Consider the following 18,290-nt stretch of genomic DNA (forward strand, 5'->3'; position numbering starts at 1 on the left):
TGTTTGTGTTTATTTTTAGTTTCCCCCTCCCAAATTCCTTCCCCTTAGTGTGGTGCACATGGCTAATGAATGGCACTTAATATATACATAAAAAAATAGATGGGTTTGAAGGTTCAAACCCTGTCCTCTGTGAACGGCATCTCCTGATGGAGACACAACTGCCCTGACCTTCATCTATAAGTGTTTTGGGTTTCCCCGAGCTCCCCCCTTGGCTTCGGCTGCTCCTGGGGTCTCATTCCCAGCTTGAGCTGCTGGGAAGCTCCCAAGTCCGGTCCAACCATGGACCTTGTGCGTTGGAGCCGGTGGCTTTGGGATCTTCCTGAAAGGGCTGGAAAGGGAAGGGGGTGTTGGGAGCTGCTTCGTGCCGGGTGGGTTCTTGCAGCTTCCTCCGCAGCTGCTGGCATCTCCCGGCACATCTTTGATTTTATTTGGTATTTTTCCAGTGTTGGGCCTCAAAAATGAGGCAGAAATGGCCCTTTCTGCCAGCCGCTGAAGCCCAGCCCTGGGGCGCTCCGTGGGCAGGGAAGGCAGCGGAGCTCCTGGGAGCCCAAGGGCTTCCCGAGGCCTCCCCAAAAATTTGGGGGTATCAGTGATGCTCCAGCCCCTCCACGAAGGACCTTTTCATCCACCCACCTTGGCTGTGAGGAGCTCACGGGGGCTTTTCTGGGGCTTGGGAGGGGAATTCTGTTTGTGTTGGGGTCGTGTGTGTGCGTACGGGGAGGGCGACATGGTCTCTGGCTCGGGGGGTGTCTTCTCCTCGTCGGCGCCCGCCCCTCTATAAATGCGTGTCCTCCTCTTCCTCCAGCTCATCTTTGAGGAGCGTGTCCAGGGGCACGATCCAGCTGTCGCCCAGCTCGCCGTTGAGGTTCACCTTCTTCTCCTGCATCTCCGAGGAGGTCTCCATCACCTCCAGCGTGGGGTTGTCGTGGTAGCCGTTCTCCATGGTCTGCAGCTCCTCGGTCAGGCGCTGCTGCCAGGAGGGAAGCGGGGACATCCCGGTGAGAGGTGACGGGACCAGGGATGCCCATCCCGCTTGGGAACCACCCCTTGCAGCCACCAGCATGTCCCCGCTTGCTCCGGCTGCCAGCATGTGTGTGCACGTAAGTGTATGTATTATATATACAGAGATATTTGAAAGTTGGAGCAGTCAGTGCTTGGAGCAGCTTGCAGCAGACAGCAAAGGCTCGGCGAGGGGGCGGCGGGAGCTCCATCCTCCATTCCCTTTTCCCACCCGCACAAATGATGTCCCTGGCCCCTTTCCCTGCCTCAACCCGGAGCCTCATCCTGCCCCTTTCCCTGGAGCTGCTCGTGGGTTTTGCCCCTCAGGAGGGCTGGTTCCTGGTGCCCCCATGGTGAGCTCTTTCCACCCCGCTGGGAGTCCGGCTTCCTCCTTTTTAGGAAACTTTTCATAGGGAGCAAGGGACTCCCTTCGCAGCAGAACTGTGTCTTTCTCGTGCCCTTCCGCCCCCCTCTCCACAACCTCATTTTGCCTTCAGATTTTCAGTGATGCTCAGAAACTGCAGTTTTTCAGGTGCTACTTCTGCGTGGAGGTGGATCAAACTTGTCCCCATCGTGCTGGCCGCTGCATTTAAACCTTCTGCAAATCACCCCCATTCCCTCCATGCCCAATCCACCTGTTTTTTGCCCCAAATGCAGCCTGCCCATTGCAAATATAATACAATGTGGGATGCTGGCATGGGATCAAATTCGGCAGGGAGGGAAGCACAACGGTTCATAGGGAACCGCACACGCAGGCTCACAAAGCCAGGCTGGTTTAGTAGGGTTTAGTCCTGTTAAAAGCTCTCGAGACCCTTAAAAGCGCCAGGATGGGGAAGAAGCTGCAGGGGTTACGGCTCCGGCCCCGACCCGCTCCCTGCCCTGTGGCGGCAACAACTCACATTAAAGATCAGAGCCACATGTCCATCATCAAACCCGGGGACATCGGGGTGCAGGTGCTGCTTATTTCCAAGGTTTAAATTGGGGAGGAGAGGGGAAACACAAAAGAAAAAAAGAAAGAAAGAAAAAAAAACAAAAAACAAAAAAACAAAACTTTCACGTCATTTTTGAAAAGAGGCAGGAAAACGAAAGAAAATAAAACTTAAAAGAAAAAGAAAAGAAATACCCCCAAATAAATGCATGAAGGGGATGAGTGGTTTGCATGGGAGGGTGGTTTGCTCGCTCTTCTCGTCCCCCTCTTCCCTTCCCTCTTATGCCTCTCTTTGCACAGCTTTAACAGCAAGGACTCCCTTCTCCATTTGCTTCTCCTCCTTTTTTTTTTTCTCCTTCTCCCAAATTTGCCATTTTTAGCATTTTTTTTTTTCTCTCCAAAAACCCAAACATCCTGCTCATGCGGGTATCACTGGGGCTTTCCAGATGCTGCAGTGATGCTCCGGCATCACTCCTGCCCATGGTGACGCTGCCTCTGCTCCCTCCCGAAAAGTTGGTTTTGGCAGTTGTGTTCGCCTGGCTCCAGAGCCCAACTCTCAATAGGAACCATCGTCAGCTTGGGATTCACCCCGGCGGGATGAAATAGGGAATGGAAGGGTTTGGGGCTCTTTGGGTTAAGAAGATACATGCCAAAAAAGCCCTAGATTTGACAGGAGCTCTGCAACTTTCCTAACAATACTGCGGGCTCCCTCTTTTGGCCTTTCCCATAAGAATTATGGTTTGGCTGGAGGATGCTGGTCAGAACTGGGTGCCCTCAAGCCCATGTCACTCATGTCCATGCCCCAGCACCACCAGCCCATCACCGTTCTTTGCTCTTGCTGCTCTCTCCAGCAGCCCCATGGGCAGCTACTGCCCCTCGGAAGCACCGGCAGTGCCCAGGAATGAGCTCAGTCCTTCCCTGTGAGCCTAAGAGATCCTCATGGGTGGCGTTTAGCGTGGACATCCCTGCCAGGAGAAGTGGGAAGGCTGAAGCTCCTCAGCTCCTGCAGGCACCTCTGGGGTGAAGAGACCTTGGGGCAAAGCTCCTTCCCAATTGCAGCCAGACCATCCTGGTCCCCTCCTCTCCTCTAACTCCAAGTCTCCCAAGTTCCCCCTTGCCCATCAGGGCTCACACATGCCGGCGGACAGAGCTCACCTGGTCCTTCTTGTGAGAGAAGCGTTGGTGGCAGCAACCATAGATAGCGGCAACGAGCAGCAGGGAGCCGGCCAGCGTGACGATGGTGATGATGAGAGGTGTGCTGAAGCGGTCCTTGATCTCCTCCTCCTGCTGCTCGTCGTGGAAGGTGACGTTGGTGATGCCAAGCTGCTGAGGGAAGGGTGGGTTAGAGCGAGTGTCTGTCCTTCAGGGACGCTCCTGGGGGACCCCAGCTGGACACCCCATCCCCAAATGGGCACTTACCTCCTCTAATTCATCCCTCTTCTCCTTCAGCTCCTTGAAGACCTTCTCAGGGTCCAGGTGAACTGAGGGAAGAAAGGAGGTGTGGTGAGTGCCTGGGTGGAGGAGAAGGCCACCCAGCAGAAGGCTCAAGCACGGCCCGTTTCCAAGAAGGTGCTGCATGACAAGGGGCTAGAACTTGTCAGATACGATAAAAAAATAAAACAAAGAAGGACCCAGGACTTCTTTTCCCAGCAGGGGGGCAGCACAAGAGACCGAAGTAGGTCCTGGAGGCTCCTTGCAAAAGGATGAGGAAGAATCAGAAGGTGCAGGGGATCAGTGGTGGCGATGCTGGAGGTACAAGACCCCCATTCCCAGGCTACATTTCCCACCTCTGTCCCAAGCTCCAAGGTTTGGGAGCAGCGGCTCATCTTCATGTGCATCTGCCTTGATGTATGAGATTGAGGGGTCTCCAGCCTCCTCCCGTGAGAAACTACAGCTGGATTTCACTGAAAGGCTTCAAAGTGGCCAAGAAACTCCCCAGCTACTTTTCCCCTACAGGACCTTTTTTTGTCCTGGTGACTCGTACCTAGACATATGGTGGAATGGAGAGGAGGTTTCTGTGGGTTGAGGCTGCAGCTGACAAACAGGCACTGGTGGGTAGGTAGCTCCCTTCAGAACTTACTGAACCTCCCATGGAGAAGACCATGGGACCAGAGACCCTTAGGGAAGCTCTGGTAGATACCAAGTCCCAGCTGGGTCTCCAGTGGAACTTTCCGAGGGACAAAGCTGGTGTCCCTGCGGCCCCCACCACCCCGCGCGGGGATCGGAGCACACTCACGGTGCACGACGGCCCGCACGGCCCACCGCTGTGACCGCGGCTCCGCGGACGCCAGTGTCACCGTGCACTTGTCCCTGCTGGGCTCGTAGGTGTAGCGATCCGTGGAGCAGAAGGTCTTGAACAAGGAGTCGTTGAGGGTCAGCGTCTTCCACTCAGCCTGTGCGGGTAATACGGTGTCAGGAGCTGAGACCTCATCATTTCCTATTCAACCCCACTGCCCCAGCACCTCTAGCTTCATGCAATGAGCCGGGCAGTTCTCAGCAGAGGAAACCCAGGAGGATGGAGGTGCATCACAGCCCTTCCCTGGGATGCTGCCACCAGAGCTGGAGCCTCCTTTCCACCCCCACATCCCTCTGCCCAGGCGGACGGGGCAGAGCAAACAGGAAAGGTTAAAAGCAGCTCCCTGGCTCCCGCCAGGGTCCCTGCACTGCCCTTATCTGCAGGCAGCATCTTGTGCTGTTATGGGAACAGCAGCATCCTGAGGGATGCGGATCCGAGCTGGTCCGTGCCCACCGCCCGGAACAGGGATGCTCCAGTGCCGTGAGCATCACCGCCTGCCCGGGAGGAGGAGGACGAGCTGCCTGGGCGAGGAAGGCACATAATCGTGCCCCATCTTATCTAAATATGAGGGAAGCAACCCTGGAGGCGGCGAGCGGAGACAGGATGCACATGCCGGCGGCGGAAGGAACAGCCCCGGGCTGCGGTGGGCGCCGGCCACATTGTTAGTCCCAGGCCGAGCCCCGGTGGCGCTTGGCCACGGCGCCCTGGGAACCGGCACCGGGAGAGCCTGCACTGCAGGAAAGCTCCTGGAGAGGAGGAGGGGGCAGCGGGAGATGCACGAGCAGCTCGTTCCCTCCGAGCATCCTCGCACCTGCGGGTCTCCTCCCAGCTCCGGCATCTCCTGCTTCTAGATCACTGCAACTTCCAGGTCATGCATCTCCCCTACCGCGCTGTGTGGAAGCAAAACCTTTAAATTTTGGAGGAAGGCAGGTGCCAGGGGTGGGAATTTAGACCCGGGGCTGACAATCAGCCTTTGAGGGGGGATTTGTGCCTAACTGCTTTGCTGCCAAGAGGTGCCCAAGCCTCTCTGCCCATCACGGTCCTGTCCCATGGGAGGGTTTTCCCTATTTTTTCCCTTTTTTTTTTCCCTTTGGAGGTGATGCTGGGCCCCGTCGGCTCTCCCGCCCGAGCCGGCCACATTCCTTGGCTGCAGTTGAGAGGCGCTGGCGCGTTGAGCTAATCCGGTTCCCACACTGGCGGGGACCTAAAACTAACATCCCCAAATGAGGTAACGGCGCTTGAGTCAACAAACCGCCCTGGCCAGCTGGCCAGGGCCACGGGGATGGAGCTCCTGCTCTGCACAAGGGTCCCTGGGGCAGGGACAGTCCCAGGGCAGATGGGGACAGGGAAGGAGGCTGCTGAGGTGTCCTGCAGCACTGCAGATTCTTCTTCTCCCAGCAATGGGAAGGAGTATCCTGAGAGTACCAGCATGTGGGAAACCAACCAGCAAGCAATGCCGCTTGTTGCTGGGCAAAGCAGAGTTGTCCCTGAAGGTTTTCTTGCTCTGTAGAGAGTGTTGGGTAATGTTGGACTGAATGCAGGCCCAGTTTGTCCAGAGTGGTTGTGGAGTCACCATCTCTGAGGCCATCCAAAACCCAGCTGGGCAAGGCTCTGTCCACGCTGCTCTGCTGACCCTGCTTTGAGCAATTGGTTGGACCAGAAGGTCTCCAGAGGTCCCTGCTGCCCTCAGTTTCTGTGTCATGGGCAAGGGTGACCAGACAGGCCAGGACACCTGAGTTGAGGCCCATGCAGTCTCCCTGGCTTTTGACATGATCACCCCCTTCTTCAGGAATGTCAGGCTGGGGATGTGAAAAAGGGCAGCTGTGTAGGCTGGAGAGCCCCAAAGAGACAACAAAATCAAACTAAAACCCAACTTGACAGCAGTGTGCTAGCTGAACCCTTGAAAATCATCCTATCTGAAGTGAATCTAGTTAAATAGCGTCTCATTAGGGAACCATGCTCATTAAGATCCTCCCATAATTGAAAGAAGAGGCAACAGAGAGAGCAGATGAACCTGGCCAAATTGATGAACTTGATTAAAGGTGCCAACTGAAGGGGAAATATCCTAGGAATATTTCAAGGAATGTCAGTCCAAAAAGTGTTACTAACAGCCACATATTTGTTTTTTTTACATTTTTTAGAGTATACGATTTTGAGTTATAAAAAATTTATTGCAAGTGGCAAAATGAAGGTGCAGTGGGTTGCACTGCCTGCGATTCCCAGAGTCATTCCCAAGAAGTTTGCTCCAGGCACTGCCCTGATGTGCAAAGCACTGAACAAACCTTAAGGCAACGTGGGGTCTCCTCTGCCACTGATGTGCCATGGATCATCTGGGGATCCATCATCTTGGTCCTCTGTGTTCCCTCTCCACCCTTTACCTGTCTCGTCACTGAAACACTGAGCTTTGGTGTATGTAAGCTGTTTGTGCACCTAGCACAATGAAATCCCTCTTTGGGCTCGTTATTCCTAGCCAGGATTTGAGCCATTTCTGGAACACTTCTCCTTAGAGCTCACACTTTCCTGTTTTCCCACGGGTTGCAAAACTCAAAGGATTTTTTTTTCACTTTGCTGTCAAGATTTGGCTAGAGACTTGTTTACCAGGTCTACAAAGTAGGGAAACCAGATAGTGCCATTTCTCTGTTATCTGCTCTGCTCAAGAGGCATAAAATTTGCTACAGTTTTCAGGAGTTTGCCGAATGGGAAGCTAACGGGTGGGAGGTGCGCTGACACCCGGGGAGGCCGATGCTAGAAGGATGCACCATTGCAGACATCACCATCACTCTGTGTTCATGGGGCTTTGGCTCGTTATTCATTATTATTTGCTATTAATGCTAAGCCACCAGGTTTGCCCACCCCTTGGCTCAGCAGTGCATCATGGCAAACGCAGCAAAGCCTTGCAGCATGTCTGCGTTACGAAATAAGTTTGAAATTGGTATTAATACTCAATATGCATTAAACCAACCATATTCCCCACCGGGTGAGTCTGCTGGGTGTTGGGTTGCATTTACGGTGTTTTACCTCTCAAAAGGGATTGCATCTTAGATCCATGAAATAATTATTGTGTCTGCAGGCTTGTGAGCTTGGAGCTCCATGGGTTAAAGACTCATGTCTAACTGCAGCACAACTGCTACTCCTACAAAGAAGCCCAGCCAAAAAGAGGGAAACTCAGGAAAGGGGGTACTTACACAGGTTTTAGCTTCTTTAAGGCTTATGATGGGCCAGCTATTTTGCATCTGGTCTTCACAAATGACCTAGAAAGACAGAGGAAAAGCAACTCTTAAATCACTGCCATGGATCGAAGGACAGCTGATCATTAATACAACAGGCTGACGAAAACCAGAGCTTTGGAAACAGCTCAGGAAAATCTGTGGGTTGTTTTATGCAGAGAAGACAACAAAGGAGTCTTCATTCATCCCCCCAGTCTCTTCATCCCCTTGCTGGAAAGCTAGAGTGGAAATGGATTTGTCTGTTTTTGTGTTGCTGGCTCACGTCTATGCACAATTTTCTAAAGACAGGTCTCTCTCCAACTCAGACATGATGAGAAGAGCTGCAGGCTTTACATGTGGATTGAGTGCCAGCTAAAAATTAATATGTTTGGGGTATCAGTTCCAGCTTTTAGTATACAAGCCTGCAGAGAACTGCTACGTGCATAGGGAATGCCTGGCCCCTGCTCTTGAGGGCATAGCTTGAAGATGTTCCCAGTGTCAGAAAGATCATTCAAGAAAGAGCATCCTTTTTGGTTCATTTCTTGGACACCGTCATGAAATGCCCCCCTTCCATAGGTGTCATTACCTCATTTTGGAAGGTCTCGTTAGGGTGCTGAGGGCCCGGCCTGCTGCTCGTCGTCTGGTGACTGGAGATTGGGGACAGTGGCTGTGTGCTGGTTGGGCTCCGGTCAGCGATTACAGGTTTGGTTGTCGTAGGTCCTTGTCCATGGCTGGTCTGACCTGGGTCCCCGGAAAGCAAGCAGAAAGACACTGATTGAGTAGAGAGGAGAGAGCTGATACAGCTCCATCTGTGAACTGCAAATTAAATTTACAGTGACACTTATTTGGCTCTCTGGATCTGCCTTGAAGCTCCCTGTATCTAGCAATGTATGTGCAGCTTTGGGTCTTCGTAATAGTTTCTCTGAAGGTGGCAATCAAAGAGAACTGAAATGCCATAATCTGTTTACAGCCTGTTTAGGGGTTTGCTTTGGCGATTTCGGCTGCTTCCATGATACATGATGATGGTTATTTCTCTCTCACACACATTTTGAAGGCTCCAGGAGAGAGCGTATTTCAAAACCAAAAATGCTACTTAGATGTCTTCAAATTCAAACCTGAGGTCAAATTTGAATCAACACAATTTTGTTCTTTATCCTTCAATGGGAAAGAGACCTCTGGAGCATGAAGGGAAGAAACATCCTGCGTGAGGATATCCCTTTTACCTTCCCTTGCCTGGTAACATGCCTGAAGCACAACCTGGATGGATGCAGTAAAGATGGACTCGTATTGGCCTGTTTTGTAATACTGACAACACGAGGAGCTGTAAGGCTGAGGGAGAGACTATGGCTTCACGAGTGGCTTCCACACTGCAGGCAACTGGGAAATACATCAAGATCAACCAGCTATTCTCCAAAGGAAGGCACAGATGAGCTTCAGAGTCACAGCAGCTTTTATTCGGGGCCAGACATGAGCTGTGTCCACAATCTCCCCTAAGTCTGAAAGGCTCCATGAAGACTTCACAGTCCCACTATGCAACCGCTTCTCTGTAAATTCTGCAAGGCAAAAATACCAAAGGGGAGCCTGAAGCTGTGCCTCTACCAGGGCATTTGGACACTCCCTTGGACACTTATTTCAGTGATGAACTCTGAGTCACCAAGGGTATAAAGTATATTAATGGTGTTCAGCAAGATTCAAAACAACCTGAGGACACTCACAATGCTGCTAAGGCACAACCAAAACCTTCCCAACTGCTTAGACTCTTTAGAGATTGTAGACTCAGAGTTTAGCCACAAAAAGCTTGTTTGCTGTGCAAGCCCACATGGTCTTCCACCTTCAGCCATGCTGGTATCTTCCACCTTCAGCACAGAGGATGCTGTCAATTCATTTCATTGACTCTCTGAATCTACAATGTCAGACTCTTCCACTAAACTCCTCACCATAGGCTCCCTTTGCAGTCACTGAAGATTGAGTCATTGCAGTCGATGGTGCTTAGAGCACAGTTTGGTCCATCTGAAAGCAGCTGTTTATGTTTTGTCAGAGGATCTCACCTTGAATTTCACTAACTGCATTGACTGATCACCAGCTGAGGACAACGGGAACCTAAACACCCAGTTCACATGGGCTCAACTACACTGCAAAGTCCCCAGGTGAGGCAAGGTGAAAATACCCTCTAATGACACAAGAGATTTAGAGCAGTCAAAAAATCACAAAAGCAGTCCCCATCCCAGAAAATAAAGGTTCTGGTTTTCTGGTACCTGCACCAGAAGTCAAGGTGGTCGTGACTGGCAGAGAGACCTTGTCCACACTCCCAGGTGTTAAAGACTGAGACGTTTTACTAGTGGGGGAGTGGGGAGCGGAGATGGATCCAGCAGAAGGAGCAACAGAAGTGCTGACACCTCCAGGTCTGGTGGAAGAGGCTGGTCCCTGGACTTCAGAACTGGCAGAAGAATGAGGCTGCTGAGAGGCAGATTTGGTGGTGGAAATGTGGTCCTTGAGGCCAGGAGAAAGGCTGCCCGCAGGGGCCGTTGTGCTGGCTGTAGTGCTGGACAGTCGCTCCAAATGATGGATCCCTGAAGCTGCTCTGGGAGATGTGGCAGTGGTGGCTTGTGAGCTTCCTGAGCTGCCTGAAGGGCTGCTCTGGTGCTGAGCCACACGGGAGGTCACAGCGGTGGTGGATACCAATGGTCCTGAGCTGGCTGAAGGGTTGGCACTGGGCGATGGCACTGGGATGGGTGGTGGGTCTCCAGGCTTGCTTGTAGGGCTGATCCTGGGAGCTGTGCTGGGAGACAGAGTAGGGGTGGGCGATGGCTTCCCTGGGGCATTTGTAGGACTGGTCGTTTGAGCTATGCTGGAAGACACAGCAGGGGTAGATGGTACCTTTTCTGGAGTGTTTGAAGGGCTTATGGCTGAAGATGTGCTGGGAGGCGTAGTAGGTTTGGATGTTGGGCTTCCCTTGTTGCTTTTTGACACGGCTTCTTGAGTTGTGGTGGGAGGCACCACAGAAGTGGGGACAGGAGGTGAGTTTCCTGCATTGCTTTTAGAACTGATTGCTTGGGCTGTAGTGGTGGCTGCGGCAGAGACAGGCTGGTCGTCACCCCCTGGCTTGGTACTGACTGCTGGAGAAGCACTGTCATCCTGAGAGCGGACACCTAGTGAAAAGCAAAAAAGCCCAAATAAAATCAGAACTAAGGAAAACGTCACCAAAAGGCACATTGGCATAAATTTACAAAACAATCTACAGACCAAAATTCCTTACCGGGTAAACTATGGAAACGTTTATTCTACTTGCTCCAAAATAACAAGTCAACATTGGACAGGTTTTCATGCTTATTTGTAGCTCTGTTATTTTAATTTCAAGGATGTTCAAATCTACTGTCCTTGGCAAACAGTATCACCAAATTATGATTCCTTGTTTGTTTAGCTGATTTTTTTTTCTTTTTACTGTTCAGGAAAGATGGAGGAAATGGCATAAAAATCATCAAAGTCAGCGAACAATTTCAAAGATAAATCTTAAAAAAAAAAGAAAAAAAAGTTAAAATATTCCTTTAGGTAAGAAATGCAGGGACAAGCAGGGGAACAATGGGCTCCATCTACACTGCCCACACGAAGCCCCAGTACTGTTATGAAAGGACAACCTTAACCATAAAATTCCCACATGCTTTTCACCCTGTGCTCATAGAGCCTAAAACATCACTTAGAAAAGCAGCTTTTATCACAGCTTATTTGTTTTTGAGGAAACCCATGAAGCCTTTTGCTGAGAGCTGACATTACCTCAGTGGGAAAAGAGCTCGGGCTCAATGTAGAGAGCCATGCCCGGGGCTGGCCATTGCTCGGTTATCTCACATTATCATTCACAAAGAGATCCATGGGCCTGCCAGTTGATTTCTGAAGAATACTTTAAATTCTCAAATTATGAGGCTGTTTCTCAGTGAGGTAAGTGGCCAAAGGACTGCTTGAGTGAGAAAAGAAACATGCCACAATGATGAAATGAGGTGCATTCATTACCAGACTGGATATAAAATCCAGGGACTTTTTTGTTTGTTTCTGATCATTGGAAGAGCCCCCTCACTTGCCATGAGATAATTTTTATCCATTGCTCTTACAGAATCTCTTTATTCACACTGGTTGCGGTTCAAAGATCTGATGCAAGCTAGAATTTCTGAGACCATCACCTTGGCTTCAGCTCAAGAAATCTGACCTGGGTCCGCGTTGCCAGACCTGGATCCAGGAGGTGGAAACATGTTAGAGACAAGACCTAGGAGCAGTATTCACAACAGGGAGGCTGGGCAATGTGTGGGGTCACCAGAGGACCCTTGGAAGCTGCCTGATCGTGGGGTGGCTTTGGAGGGTATTGGAGGGCTACGGCTTGGATCTGTGCCAGTAGAGACAGGCATCCATATAGGAAAACTCAAAGATGAGAGAAAGGACATGAAGCCCCTCATTCCCAAACATATTTTCTACTTTTGGTTCCCTACTAACTGTTTCTGAGGCCACCGTTACGCTGTGAGGGCACCTGCTGTGTTTTGAGATACATAGTCTAAAAGGTACCATGACTAATGAGTTTAACTAAAACCAGCATGGTGAATTACTTGAGGAAACCTTGGATTTGTAAGAAAAAAAAAAAAGATCTCCACCACATCGGTAGGAAAAGAGCATTTGTGGAGGGATGTCATATTTCTTATTAAATCAATTGCTGTCTGAATGTGGAGAGGTGATGAAGTGAAACATGGGAGTAAGAGCAGCCATGGGCACCTATCAGGTACAAAAGTTAGGATCGAGTTGTCTTCTTCTTTCTCCTTAGATGGCCCAAATCCTCAGTGATGGCTGCTGCAAGACAGAAAACTGCTATCCAAAAATAGGTATGTAAAGGTTTGTCAAGAGTCTTGACAACAACTAAACCAAGAAAAAGCAACCTCTAAAGGTAGAACAAAGACAAAAGAAATTTAAACAAAGAAAAGATAGGAAGGAAGGTGGAAATATCCCACTGCTGTCACTTCCTCTTCATCCCACAAAGCCCAGGCCCAGAGGGGAGGAAGCAAGTGTTCACCAAAGGAGAGGTGGAAAAGGCAATTTGACTCAACTCGATCTAAAGGAGAAAGAGGAAGGTCAATGCCTTGTCTCTGGACCAGTGCCAGTGGCTAGCCAGGATGCCGTGAGCCAAGAAAAGAGCAGCCCAGACTCAGTGCTTCGCCCATCCCACCCCAGCGAGCTGTGGGGCCATCAAAGAGCTTTTGCACCGGGCTGTTTGTAGCAACTATTAGGTAAAAATGCCCAATGCAAGGAGTCCCTATGCTGGTGGAGGAAATCTGAGTGATCTTCCAGCTGAGGTGGGTAGCAGGTCCTGCTTTGAGGAACATGGGTGCAGGCCTCCTGAAAAAGCAACTGGGAGAAGAACTGAGATTTTGAGTTGATGCCCACAAAACTTAACTATTTGTTTATCTTTCCATTCTGCTTCCATCTCACTTCATGCACCTCTCCTGCTGAGGTTGAGAGATCTTAAAACATGAATTTGTTCTTTGTTCTTAAACCATGCCTGGGGATTTAAGTGGCCTATGAGCAACCTGAGGAGCCCATCCACCCTCCTGATTTGGGAGAGGTGAGTCACCATCAACAGTGGTGACTGGATGAATGGACACATTCAGTGGGTGCCAACCATGCGGACATGTGGGACACTGTAGGACACAGGCCAGGCCTAGGTCAGGTGATGCTAAATGCTATAGTGGTAGCAATTTTGGTGGGTAATGACCTGCATCTCTCTGGCAAGCAGCACCAAAAATTATTTCATCCAGAAAACACTTTATCACACAGCTCTCTCCCTGTAAACCCACTCTTGCTCCAATGGGCTGGATGGCACCATTGAGAAACCTTGGGTAAAAAAAATCTCCCTTCCCAAAGTTGACCTGAAGACCATGGCCAGGACAGAGAGAGATCAGTTGCTGACTGAGTCCTCCCATGGAAAGTCTGTGATCATATCCCTAGATGTGAACCCCAGGTCACTGGCCACCCATCTGATGGTGAAATATAGCAGGACACTGCTGATTTAAACTATTCTCCCATTCACAACGAGTCAGACCTTGCTGCAGTCTCTGGACTTAATTTCTTAAGAATTAAGCCTTATTCTTTCAGGCTTAATATTAAAAGTTTATCCAGAGCTTCTGTCTCATGACAGCCTTAGAAAATATTTTTTTTCAGACTAGAGGAGAATGAAATGCATTTTTGGTGAGTAATAGTGCCACCCACAGCAGAAGGCCTGGCTTAGGCAAGCTCATTACTGTTGTTTTGAACCACCAGCCTACCAAATACCCAATTCCAAAGCAGAAACACATGCAAAACAAAGAGCAAGAGCAATGCAAGGCCAGGAGTCCCTGTTTTCCTTCTCCACGAGCTGTAGGACTATTTTAATTTTCTCCCTGCCTGCCTGGCCAAATTCCTGTGGTGGACCTGGTACTAACGACTGGTCACGAGCACCGTTGGGGAGGATTTGGTCTGAAAAGAAGAGAAAAACCCTGCAAAGCACAGATCAATGGTAAGAAGGGGCAGATAGGACAAGAAGATGCTCAGTGTCCCGCTAACACCCAAACTGCTCACAGAAGATGCTGTATTTCCTCCAGCAGTGTGAGAATGACCCTTTCACACTGTGAGCCCAAAGATTAAAGGTTTTAAGGTATGTGAAGGGAAAAAAAAAGGGAGGGGAATTCTGCCAAGTCACCAACGTCAACCCCCTCCCTTACCAGGAAGAGATTGTTTCTATAAGCCTGAAAAAGAAAGTTCACTTGGATTTCAGCCAGGAGCACTCACCCGGTTTTCAAGAAAGCAGAAATAAAATTACCTGCCTCTGACCTTCCTGGTTGGCTTTCGTCAGGGCAGCACCCATTACTGGGGGTCCCTTGTTGGACCATCGTCATTTCACCAAGTTATGGAAAAATGGCCTAAACTAACAGTTATGAGACCACGCATCTGCCATCAAGTTGCTCTTGTGACTGCATGTGGGGAAGTCTTTTAGCACTAATATGAGTCTAATAACCAGAGTCTGCCCCTCTCCTCATGAATGTGTCACCCCCAAACCTCCAAATCCTTGCATATCTTAGTGGGAAGTGGTGCAGAGCTGCCTGAAAGATAGATAGATAAATAAACAGATAAGTATATCGCCAGGAGAAGCAGGCAAGCCTTCTACGCATGCATGCATGCACACGGAGAGCAAATAGCTGGGAGGAAATGAATACACTGCAAAAACATGATTTCATTTCCTGATGTGTGCATCCTATGACTACATCTGCAATACAGCGTCTCTGCAATGGGGAGAGCCCCGGAGGGCTGAGAACTTTCCCTGACTGCTAGCTACAAAGACGGCTTGGTTTCACCCAGAGGAGGCAGGGTTTGAGAGCCTGGAGATTCTGCTTTTGGTCCCTGCTGCCCTGGGTCTCCTCTTGGCCAACACTGGAGGATGAGCATCATGATGAGGAGCTGCTTTGATGTGAAAAGTCCACCCAAAAAGGGCAAGGAAACATGTGGTGTTTTGTGCCAATGGAGGTTGAGGACCACTGTTTCCAGCATGCCACCCAATACTGCTCCACTTTTGACAACTCTTTGTGTACATGAGGTTTTTGCAGGCTAGGGAAGATGCCCAAAGGGGAGGAGGTTATTTGGAAAGGCCACAGCTCTGAGCACGGAAAGAAAGAAAATGCGTCAGTGCAGAAGGCAAAACGAAAGGACATGTCCTGCTCCTCCTCTCCATGCAGCTCCCGTTGCTAAACTAATTCCCTGCCTCAGAACTTCCTGTTTCCTACTTCTGTAACGCCCCCGCCAGCCCCTACCACCTTGTTGAAACAGCTCAAGATTGGCTAAAAATCTATTAATAGTGCGAAAAGGAAGCTCAGAAGAATAACTTCGGAAACGGCGGGTGACACACCCCGCTGCGGCGGGCCAGCAAGCCGGGCTCGAAACCAGCTCCCAACGGGATGAGAAAGCTCGGGAGACTGAGTGACCCAGGGAAGGGGAGGGGATGTGAGCCAGTTCCTATCCGCCTCCCCATTCGCAGCCTTTCCTAATCCAGAAAGGGCCAGGGGTTGAGTTTGTCACAGGGAAAATGGGGGTGATGAGGCCTTTGCGAGGGGCCACTTGGAGGGTGCACCACAAGGACCTGGCAGACCAGAAGAGCACAAAATGTAATTATTTATACTGGAAGGGAGCTGGGATACCAGAGCCAACTACAATCACGGGGTGTTCAGAGTTCTCTTATGGACAGATCTCCTCCTGTCTAGAGAAAGACAGGTCCAGACAGCACCGGCCTCCTGAGCTACCTGATGAGGTTTTGGCAAAGGCCGTGACCAAGTCACGCTACTCATCCGTCACTTGTCACCCTTGCAATCGCAGCTTCACCTCAGCATTACCCAACACCTTCACTGCCACTCTCACCTTCACTGTTAGGAAATGGTTTCACACGGGTCAGAGACAAACTTGGTCTCCTGCAGGAGAGGGAGAACGTGGGGAAAGGTCTAATGCTCAGTGTCATCAGGCTTTGGGAACCCTCACCCATCAGCCCAGCTTTCCCATGCAGGCACCTTTATCCATCCCACATTCTGTCAGAATAAAATAATGATGATAATCATAATCATAATCCTGCTCTAGCACAGTCTTGAGAGAATTGCACTGTAAAATATTAAAGACAAAACCTGACAGTTGGATCTAGTGAGGGCTACAATATCTCTTGGGAAGGAAACGAGTACGTCTGGACCCTGATTTAAAACCACTGAGCTTGTTTTCCGCAGGGAACCTCCTTGTTCCCTGTTGCAAGGAGGCTTGATTGATAAAAACTTTCAGTTTGGTGCTGGTCTTGCACGCGGGTGGCAGAAAGGGAGGCAACAATAACGACAAGGATCCTTTGCTCCACTATCAAACGGAACGAATCCGGAGCCACGGCCTGCCCAGAGCCTCTGCCCAGAAGGACTTACCTGATAAGCTGCACACCAGAGAAAAACAGCCATGAGCTTCAAGCCCTGAAGGGTTTGGCTCTTATCACGCCTGTCCAGATGGACTGGAGTGTCCAGGGGCTTCCCACTGTGCATCACCATCCTGGAGATATGGCTCAACTGGGGCACCTTAATGTGAGGACTATTAGCAAACTGAAGGATTTTATGGGCACTCATGCCCCCAAATAAGCCAGAAACTGCCCTACTTTAATTCAAACCCCACTCTTTTAGTTGCCTCTGTTGCATCTGATGGAAGGGATTCAGGCTCTCACAGCATGGGTGTGTGAACCAGATCTCAAGCTTCTGCTGCTCTGTCCCTCCTGTTAGATCTGCCTCGCTTTATTTTCCTTTACTTAAGACAGCTTCTTGGGGTATGAGGAGCAGGTTGTACAGTTCGATAGCCTGTTTGGGAGAAGAAAACACCATTCCACACTGCAGATAAGCTATTACAGTTAAAACTTTGATCAAGAAACCCAGGCAAAGCCTGAGATGCTGTTCCTGCCACAATTGCTACACTCATCCCCAATATCCAGGTTCTGATGAACTGGCATTTTCTGATGAGAAACCTGCTTCATTAACAAATTCCCTATCATCTCTTTCTGCAAGTATTTGAGCCAGCTCAGCTTGTCTGTTGTTTCATTTGGAAGTATGACAGACTATTAAAAATAATCATCCCAAGCACATCTCCCTGCTTCGACACATTCCTCTTCAGTATGCAAGGAGATATTTGCTCTTCTGGAGGAGAACACTTTGATTTACAACTTCTGGGGCTTTTGGAAACTTCAGAGCAATTAGATTTTCACTGATGTGAATCTGCAGTGGCAACAGTCTAACCCATGAACCTCTCTCTTCCTTGGTCCTTCTAAATGGCCCATTTGGAGAAGCAGAAATGGGTTCCTCTCAAAAAAATCATCATTAATGCCAACCTTGGATTTCTCCCCATTTTTTCCTTGAGGGCTGTTTGTTGCCAAGAAATTGTGATTGGGCTGTGACATCTTTCATCCCTATGGACACAACTGGCCCATCTCAAGCAGCATCATCTGCATGGCCAACTCCAGGCCAGAGGTGAGAGATGCGGGTGATGGCAGCAAGTTCTACTCCAGCCTCCCTCATGGATATCATAGGACATTGTACGAAGGACTGTCTTTTCCCAGGTACAGTCCATAGCTATCTAAGAAGTGAAGGGAAAGGGGAAAAATAATAAAAAAGAGACAGGAAGACCAGTGTGGAAAATGAAGGCTCTAAAATCCTTTCGCATGGTGTTGTCAAGGAGGTGAACAGACACATGCACACATGCACACCCCTTTCCATTCTACCCACGGCTATTTTTCATCACGAAGCCTGGAAAAATCCTCTTCCGCTGGGTGATGATGAGATTTGGAACCAATCCGCCTCCAACCCCACACCGTTCCCAGGCTGCAAAGTGAACCGTGGACTCTTCACAGCCCAAGTAGAAACCCTCTCATTGCTCAGGAAACGGTAGCGGAGCTGCTGAAGCGGAAATGCTGGGAGCACAAGCCAAAAGAAAAGCATTTCCCTGCTTGACCAGACCCTCCGAAGCTCAGTGCTAAGCCATGCTCATATCCTTCTCAGTCCTTTTTTACACCATTTGCAAAGATGGAGTTGTCCTGTAGCTACCTCACTTCTTTGAAGTAAAATTTGTGGCAGTACAACATATTCTTTTTCCAAGCTAGTATCAATCTCCCCCCTGCAAACAAGCCCTGTAGGAGTTTTCCGCACAAAGCCAGCAGCTGAAGGACATGATGTCTGGCATATTTAGCACTGAAAACTCTCTATTTCTGCAAGAGGCATCTAGGGACTTTGGAAGAAACTCAAGCTTTACCTTGAGAAATGGGTCATGAAATTGTCTTGGCAGCAAGGCAAAGCCCAAC

At 49.9% G+C, this 18,290-nt stretch overlaps 1 protein-coding gene across 1 annotated transcript; it reads right to left on the minus strand.

The window, feature by feature from the left end:
- Positions 1-639: 639 nt before the first annotated feature.
- On the minus strand, positions 640-16,575 carry PODXL (podocalyxin like). The gene is made up of 10 exons (XM_088531829.1): positions 16,381-16,575; positions 15,991-16,078; positions 9,685-10,578; positions 8,016-8,170; positions 7,409-7,474; positions 4,164-4,320; positions 3,347-3,408; positions 3,083-3,250; positions 1,899-1,955; positions 640-970 (listed from the first exon to the last, which is right to left on the minus strand). The coding sequence occupies exons 1-10, from the start codon at positions 16,573-16,575 to the stop codon at positions 776-778; spliced, it is 2,037 nt and encodes a 678-aa protein (XP_088387955.1). The 3' UTR covers positions 640-775.
- Positions 16,576-18,290: the final 1,715 nt, after the last annotated feature.

The sequence above is a fragment of the Tinamus guttatus genome, unplaced genomic scaffold (assembly GCF_059628265.1).
Source record: "Tinamus guttatus ecotype Peru unplaced genomic scaffold, ASM5962826v1 Tinamus_guttatus_pri_ptg000434l, whole genome shotgun sequence".
In the NCBI taxonomy this organism is placed as follows: Eukaryota; Metazoa; Chordata; class Aves; order Tinamiformes; family Tinamidae; genus Tinamus; species Tinamus guttatus.